Source organism: Epinephelus moara, chromosome 21, assembly GCF_006386435.1.
Source record: "Epinephelus moara isolate mb chromosome 21, YSFRI_EMoa_1.0, whole genome shotgun sequence".
Taxonomy (NCBI): Eukaryota; Metazoa; Chordata; class Actinopteri; order Perciformes; family Serranidae; genus Epinephelus; species Epinephelus moara.
The window spans coordinates 520911-529016 of NC_065526.1; the positions used below are offsets into that span (position 1 = coordinate 520911).

Genomic DNA, 8106 nt, shown 5'->3' on the forward strand with positions numbered 1-8106 from the left:
ACTCTATGGTGCAAAATGTCCCCTGGGATCTATATCAAAAGGTAATTTCCTTCTTTTAGCAAAATCCTAAATGACTGAGTTGTGTTTTTTCCACCTGGACCTTTATGCTCTGCCATTTCAGTCTGCTCTGGATCAGTCTGGTTCAGGTCAGTCTGGATCAGTCTGGTTCAGGTCAGTCTGGTTCAGGTCAGTCTGGATCAGTCTGGTTCAGTTCAGTCTGGTTCAGTCCAGTCTGGTTAAGGTCAGTCTGGATCAGTCTGGTGTCCAGTCTGGTTAAGGTCAGTCTGGATCAGTCTGGTTCAGGTCAGTCTGGTTCAGGTCAGTCTGGCTCAGCTCAGTCTGGTTCAGTTCAGTCTGGTTCAGGTCGGTCTGGCTCAGCTCAGTCTGGTTCAGGTCAGTCTGGATCAGGTCAGTCTGGTTCAGTTCAGTCTGGTTCAGGTCAGTCTGGATCAGGTCAGTCTGGTTCAGTTCAGTCTGGTTCAGGTCGGTCTGGCTCAGCTCAGTCTGGTCTGGTTCTGGTACCTCATAGTCCTTCTGGAGCTCCAGGGCTTTGCTGATCCACTTGAGTCTTCTCTTGTCAGACAGTTGGGACCACTGTCTCCTCAGAGCCTCCTTCAGCTCCTTCTGACTCACCTGCACACAACAAACACATTCACTCACTCACTGACTGTGTGTTTATATGACACCACACACACACCCACTGTGAGTGTGTCTCAGTGTGTATAATGTGTGTATTGTGTGTGTACCTCTGGGTGGAGCTTCATGTAGGTCTTCTTCTCGTGGTTGTACCACAGCTGTTGAGGAGTTTTGGGTTTCTCTGGCAGGTCGGACTTCTTCCTCTCTTCGATCAGCTCCGGATGGTCCTCCCTGCAGGTCAGCTGACGTTAGACACGCTACATGCTAAACACATGCTAACAATAACACTGCTCACAATGGAGGTGTCAACAGTCAGCTGGGAGGTGAAGTTAGTTTGAAGTTGGTCATAGATGAACTCACTTGAATCGAGCCATGTTCTTCTCAAACTCCTCCTTCTCTCGCTGGAACTCTGTGATGTATTTTTGCTGCAGGAAAGTGAAGAAGACAAAATAAGGAAGAGCAGAGGAGTCACCAACACCACGCCAGACTTAACCCTTTCACTGCTGACGATACATTAATGTGTGTGTGTGTGTGTGTGTGTGTGTGTGTGTGTGTGAGAGTCTATATCAGACCTTCTTCTTGTCAGGCAGCTCTTTGTACTTCTTGGACAGGATCTTGGTCAGGTCCAGGTTGCTCATCTCCGGGTGGATTTTGGCGTACTTGGCTCGTTTCTCCATGAAGAAGCGGAAGTATGGAGTCAGGGGTTTTTTTGGGAAATCTGGATGAGTCTGTTTGAACATGAGAGTCGGGGTCAAAGGTCACAGGTCAGAGCAACAGGAGCACTCTGATCTAAAGTTCGGTCTCTGTTCTGGCTCCAGTAAATGAGACCTGGGGCTGTTTGCACTAAACACCTTGAGTTTTGTCCTTAAAGTATGACACTTAAGGTTTAATTTCTCCTCAGCTGAGGGACTTAAACATTTGTACAGCATCCCTTAAAAGTTTCCTTAGTTAAGGAAAAACTCACTCACTGAGTTGAAAGCTATATTACAGCGGTAATATAGCAGAAGAAAGAAGTAGTGAAGAGAATCAAACCAAACAGGCCAGAGGAGGAAAAGATGAAACGTCTGGAGGAATACCATCAGAGGAAGAATAAATCTGATCCAAAGGATCAGGGTTAGGGTTAGTTTTTATTTATCACCAAAAACTCTGTCATGTTGCACTTAAGTGAACATTTTATTTTATTTTTTTAATCACTTTTTATCACACTTTATCATCACCACTTTATTAATCCCCTGAGGGGAAATTCAATTATTCCACTCCCTTGTCATTAACACACAGGTCAGAAATACACACACATGCACTAAGTGGAGAGATGTCAGAGTGAGGGGGCTGCCCATGGACAGGCGCCCTGAGCGGTTGGGGGGGTCGGTGCCTTTCTCGAGGGCACCTCGGCAGTGAACTGGCATCTCTCCAGCTACCAGTCCACACACCATATTTGGTCTGGACCGAGACTTGAACAGCGACCCTCTGGTTCCCAACCCAAGTCCCTATGGACTGAGCTACTGCTGCCCCTTAAGTAAACCTTAAGGAGAAGACTTATGGGTGTTTTGTGGAACCAATTTTATTTTAAGGAAATCCTTAACCTCGACTTTGACGAAACTCTTAACCTAAGGTCTTTTGTGCAACCTGTCCCTGGTCCCTCTCAGGGAGGATCAGCAGTCTCACCTTCAGTTTCTTGCCTTTATACGGATTCTTGACGAACTCCATGGCGTCCACGATGAGCTCCGTCATTGTTCTGTACTTTCGAACCTGAAAGCCAAAACAAGACAGTGTTCGTTAGAAACATCAGAACCTGCGAGTCCACACTCGTTTGCTACATCCTGCTTCATCTCCTCTGATGACGACTCCTCAGAAAGGTCAAAGTGTCACAGTGGAGTTCCTCAGAGATCTGTCCTCGATCCTCCCATTCATTCATTCATTCATTCATTCATTCATTCATTCATTCATTCATTCAACCTGCCTCTGGAAATGTACTCATGGTACACATTCATACAGCTCATACCGACTTATACTTAACTTTACAGCAGACTAACTTACACTTAAGGTAGAGGGAATCTCTTGTGCTTCAGCCCTTCCACAATTGGAGGTCGGTGCTTCTCAGAACAGGACAGTATAGATCAAAATAACCCCGTGGAGGAATCCACAAGAAAAGCGCTCAGATCACTTGTGATGAATTTATTAATGACTAACGTTTCGACGCCAACTGCGTCTTCATCAGAGTCAAACAGTACAGGTACCAGGTAAGAAGGTTAAATATCCTCCAAGTCACATAGAGACTCTATGATAATGTCATTTCTTTTTTCAAGTTCATTGAGACATTTGATTTCAGCCTCTGATAGATTTTTCTTATAGTTTGTCTTTTTGTTTTTCTTATTACAGGCTGTAATTAAATCATTTTCTACCAGGTGGCTGTATGTGATGATGGAGGGATTGAGGTTGGAGTGGGGAATGAACCTCGATTTCTTTTTGAAAGGTGTGGCCTCTCTATCAGTTGTTACATTAATGTCAACTGTGGTGTTTCTCAAAGTGACATCCCCATTAGTCAACACATTTGGTCTGGAGAAAAAGAAGTCTGTGCAACACCCCATATGCCCAGTCTTTTACAGCCTTCCAAAAATCACAAAGCACTTAACAATCCGCCTCTCAGACCCACAGTATCCAGCACTGGCTGTCTCACAGAACCTTTATCACAGTATCTGGACCTTTTCCTAGAAAAGATGGTTGTCAAACTCCCCTCCTATCATGGTGATACGACAGACGTTTTGAACCTTGTGAACGGTTTTGTGACTGAAAAAGACTTTATTTTAGTCACCTGCAATGTCCAAAGCTTCTACACATGCATCCCACATCACGCAGGCATTGAGGCGTTAAACCACTATCTGAACACACGCCCTCAAAACAGTTGAACCACATGGAACCACTGAATGAGGAGCTTGACTTCTCTTGCTTCCTGTAATGCAATGTTAAGACTGTATATATTGTATATATTTGGATGGGATTGTTTTTACTGCACTGGTGGTGTATTCTGGTACTGACGAGCTGTGTGAGTGCTGTCACAGTACTACTGGCTAAGTGTTTGGTTACCTCCCACTCTCTGTAAACCAATGAGAAGAGTCTCTATGTGTTTAACCTTCTTACCTGGTACCTGTACTGTTTGACTCTGATGAAGACGCAGGTGGCGTCGAAACGTTAGTCATTAATAAATTCATCACAAGTGATCTGAGTGCTTTTCTTGTGGATTCCTCCATGGGGTTATTTTAACTTACACTTAACTTTACCGCGTGTAGCCAACACGTGTCAGCCTGTGGCCCACATCAGAGTCTTCATCAAACAACAAAAAACATTCCGACAGCGTAGTTTTAGCTAGCTAATGCTAGATAGCTAGCTAACTTGGTCTGCATTAGAAAGCAAGCTAATGTTAACGGAACAAAATACTGTCTTAAGTGATGAATGTCTTTGACGATATCCAGACTCCAGGGCTGATTGGGTTGGTCAATTTGCCGACTTGCCGCAAAGTAGCCAACACCATATCAATACAATCTAGCTTAGTTACAGCTAGCTGGCTAACCTTAGCTTACTTCCTCTGTAACGTCATCACAAGCAAAATACTGAGTGGACACATCAGCTGGCTAGCTTTCCAAATTACTTCACCGCTAATGTGACAAATGGTGTTGTTTTTGCCAACCATAACTGATGTAATGGTACAAGAGCTTTCTACCAGCCAAGAGTGATGCAGCAGTCAATGAGCTAACCCTAACCTGAGCTAACGTCTGGACAAACTGCTAGCAAGTTAACGTAGCAAAATACTATCTTGAGTGGATATCAGTTAACTCCTCCAGACTCCAGCAGCTGGTTTGCAAATTACTTTATCAGCTATGAAGCAACCAAAACTAGACCCACGCAGTGTAGCTAAGTTACAGCTAGCAGGGCGGCTAACGACCATAACCTGAGCTTAGCTTAGCCATGTAGCTGTAAAGCTACGCTACGTGGAACAGTGAGCTCGTTCGTATCACAGAGCCGATGGTCTGAATGGAATATAGGATCATTAGAGATAATAATGTTATTCTAAATATTGTTTCTCTGCTTTCTGTCAACATGATGACGGTCCGTCAGTCCATACGCTGTTTGTCACTGTTGTCGCTGACATTCAGGCCCTCGCTCATCACCACGCAGGACACTGACCGCAGCTCACTAATGACCTCAGAGAGAGAGGTTACTGACACTTACATACAAAAGCTTTAAGGAGCTTTTCAGGTTAAGGGATTTCAGTTAAATATTCTTAGCTGCTAATTAAAGAGATTTTTTACAGGTTTATTAGATGTGGGACTAATTACTGGAGACACTCATGGACTGGAATAAATTAGGGGATTTGAATCCTGCAGTTTTAAAAGGATTAAAAAGACCAAACAGCAGAATCGGGTATAAGTTATGGGATGGTTGCCATGGTGATGTGTACCTCTGATGAGACTTTCTGCCATTTCTGGCGGCACATTTCTGCGGTGAAGCTGCCGAAACAAACTTTGTCCCAGTCGAAGTGCGACTCTGTGGTCTTATACTTCATCCCGTCTGCGTCCGGCAGGAGACTGCGAATCCTCTCCAACAGAGTCAGACAGTCCTCCTTTGTCCAATCATCTGCTGACACACACACACACACACACACGCACACACCTGTCAGGTACAGCAGCACGTCACAGCGAGACACAGCAGAGAGTAAAACATGACAGAGGGGACAGGAGAGTGAGACAGGTGTTGATGAGGTCACAGGAAGTGGGCAGTTACCTGGTTCACTTTTGATCCTGGCACTCTGAGCCGTGGAGACGCTGCTGCTGCCGTTCATCATGCAGCGACTGACGGAGAAGACTCCGCCCCCTCCCTCTGCTACACACACACACACACACACACACATTAATACAGAGACATGTCCACACTGACACTCAGTGTCCACCAGTGGTGTAGTGCAGGGTACGCTCAGGTAGACCCACCGAGTGGCTGAACAGGCTCTGTAATAGGAGAGTCTGTTCACCTCCTCATCAGTGACCTACCTGTGGACCTGGCAGTGCACCCACCTCATCAACCACCACTACACCACAGCTGTCCACCTCAGTAGGGACACCTGTGTGATCTAATGTCTTCCATAGTGAGACTGAAAGGTCACAGAGCTTTCAGCTGAATCACATGGGCCTCATCTGCGGTTGTCATGGAGACTGATCTGTTGTCATGTGACCTCATCATCACTTATGTCTGATGACAGGTGACGATGAAAACTACACCTGTGATTCAGCTGAATTCTCTAAAACAAAACAAAAAAAGAAACAAGTAACCGAACTGAAGCTGTCAGAATATTATCATTATTATAATAACTGCATTATATTACAGGTTTGTTTGGTTGTGATCACAGATTTCTGAGCGGCTGCTCCGCCTGCTCCTGCCCGCCCACAGCGCTCTGATCCCGGCCTGTCCTGACCCTGACTGACTGACTGACCGGGCGAGGCAACCTTTCCCCGGCTGTGGCGTCACCGCGGCCCGCTGACAAGGTCAAACTGAGGGTCGCAGACCAGGAGGTTTGTGTCGGTACCTCTGGTGAGACACACAGAGTGTGTGAAAGAGCTGAGCAGCTGTCGGTGAGCTCAGAGCGGTTTGACCCGGAGCAGGTCAGTCAGAGGGCAGACTGGACTGGACCAAACTCCGTTCAACAATCTGCCACTTTAAATCAGGTGTGATCACTGAGACACACACAGCTCAGGTGAGACGTTTACACCAGACTGTGTGAGCAAATCTCCAGTTCGGCATAAAGTCAACACACCAGGAAGCTTTTATTTTATCTTTTTAACATGAAGTTTGAAACTGGCTCTTTGTGAAAAATGCTTCACCCAAAATAAAGCACGGAGGGCGGTAGAGAGCCGGTCGGGTCTGCTCTCAACAAGTTTGTTGAAATAAACTGTTTACGAGCCGAAATCACCAAAATCCTCTGATGAGACTATTAACTCGAGTTACATGAGACGTGTCTGCGGCTGACTTTAGTTTTATGGTTTCTAAATGCAGTTTGTCGCTGAGACGTGACCGCAACGCGACAACTGAGCCCAGCGGGCCGCCAGGCTCCAGCTGCCCCGGTAATGGCGTCCGTCCTCCGGCAGGAGTCACCACGTAGCTTCCGCTGGCACGCACAGAGCTACTCGAGACACAAGCTAGCGTCAAGCTTTGTCATTAAACGTATTTAAACTGCGATTTTAGCGAAGAGGTGAAAAACACGGCATCAAATAAAAACCTGTTTAAAGTCATGTTTGACACGTGCAGCACATAACGTTAATCGCATCATTTAGCAAAACTGCTAAAATGACAGAATCCGTCGACATGTGTGTGTGTGGTTGTAAAAATATCGGCCTGAAAATGATGAGATGTTTCTGTGCTGTCAGGTATTAAAGTGCCAAACTGCTGCATGTGGTGGTTTCGGTGCTGAGCGGCTGGATGACTCGCTGCTGCCCCACAAGCCTCCACTGCGAAGCCGCCATGAATGTTCTGGTGACTCGGGGACAAACGACCAGAAAACCCCACAAATCTGTTTAAAATCACATCTAACTACTCACCTTCAGCCTGAGACAGAGACCCGGCTTCACACTGCACACCACTGTGGTCGTTTGGGTTATTTCGGGACTTTCAAAGTGTGTTTTTTTCAGCCGTAAACCCCGGGGAGTCAGCTCGAAACGAATCCGACAAAAGGAGCGTCTAGTCCGGTATGAAACTCCGCCCAGCGCCGCAGGGGGAGGAACTCCGGGAGAAAACATGAGGACAAAGGCGGAGGATGAAACCAGAGACAGCGGCGAAAACAGCAGCCAAACCCGCTGAAAACTACTTAACATCAACAACTGTCAGCTTCACTTTGTGTGTTTCAACCTCGCATTTTGTCACTGTGTTCAAAATGTAACTGCGACAGCGTCCTTTGCTGGAAACCTCCCCTCCTGACTTGAACCTGGTCCGGGTCCAGATGCTGAAACCGGCGGGGAGACAGAGGACTGGGGCCCGGGGACCCGACGGCCAGCCGCCAACAGAGATGCGGCCGGGGAGACGCGGAGGAGAGCGGCTGCCTGTCTGCTCCGGAGGAAGCACCCGAGTGTGCAGAAAGTCATCAGGTCTGCGGGCTGCTCGGGTCTCCCTCCCCGGCCTGTCGCGGTGCTAATCAGCGGCTCGGAGGCGGCGGTGTAACCTGCATCCTGCAGGACAGCAGCCCGCATCCACATGGCATCCTGCCCGCTGAGAACACACCGTCTGCCGGGTGTGATCTGCCACAGTCACCGGTCCCCTCCCACACCGGGCCGTGAAGTCAATCACCGATCAATCAATGCGTCACAAAGCCAATATAGCCAGCTGTTCGATACACCTGTCCTCCTCCTCCTCCTCCTCCTCCTCCTCCTCCGGGGAGCTGTCCACAGGTGTGTGTGTGTGTGTGTGTGTGTGTGTGTGTGTGTGTGTGTG

The 8106-nt window shown here is 47.3% G+C and overlaps 1 protein-coding gene across 7 annotated transcripts in view; it reads right to left on the reverse strand.

Moving 5' to 3' along the window:
* The window catches only part of ubtfl (upstream binding transcription factor, like), a 17354-nt gene extending 9347 nt beyond the window's left edge, over window positions 1-8007 (reverse strand). Inside the window, exons 1-8 of one of the 7 annotated variants that reach the window (XM_050032576.1) lie at window positions 7221-8007; window positions 5416-5514; window positions 5093-5271; window positions 2302-2385; window positions 1209-1364; window positions 997-1061; window positions 747-867; window positions 523-633 (exon numbers count right to left, since the gene is read on the reverse strand). In XM_050032576.1, coding sequence (XP_049888533.1) covers window positions 523-633; window positions 747-867; window positions 997-1061; window positions 1209-1364; window positions 2302-2385; window positions 5093-5271; window positions 5416-5476 — 777 coding nt within the window. In that variant the 5' untranslated portion in view covers window positions 5477-5514; window positions 7221-8007. The remainder of the gene's footprint in view (window positions 1-522; window positions 634-746; window positions 868-996; window positions 1062-1208; window positions 1365-2301; window positions 2386-5092; window positions 5272-5415; window positions 5515-7220) is intronic. The other 6 variants (XM_050032573.1, XM_050032575.1, XM_050032572.1 and 3 more) reach the window with 6 other exon arrangements.
* Window positions 8008-8106: the final 99 nt, after the last annotated feature.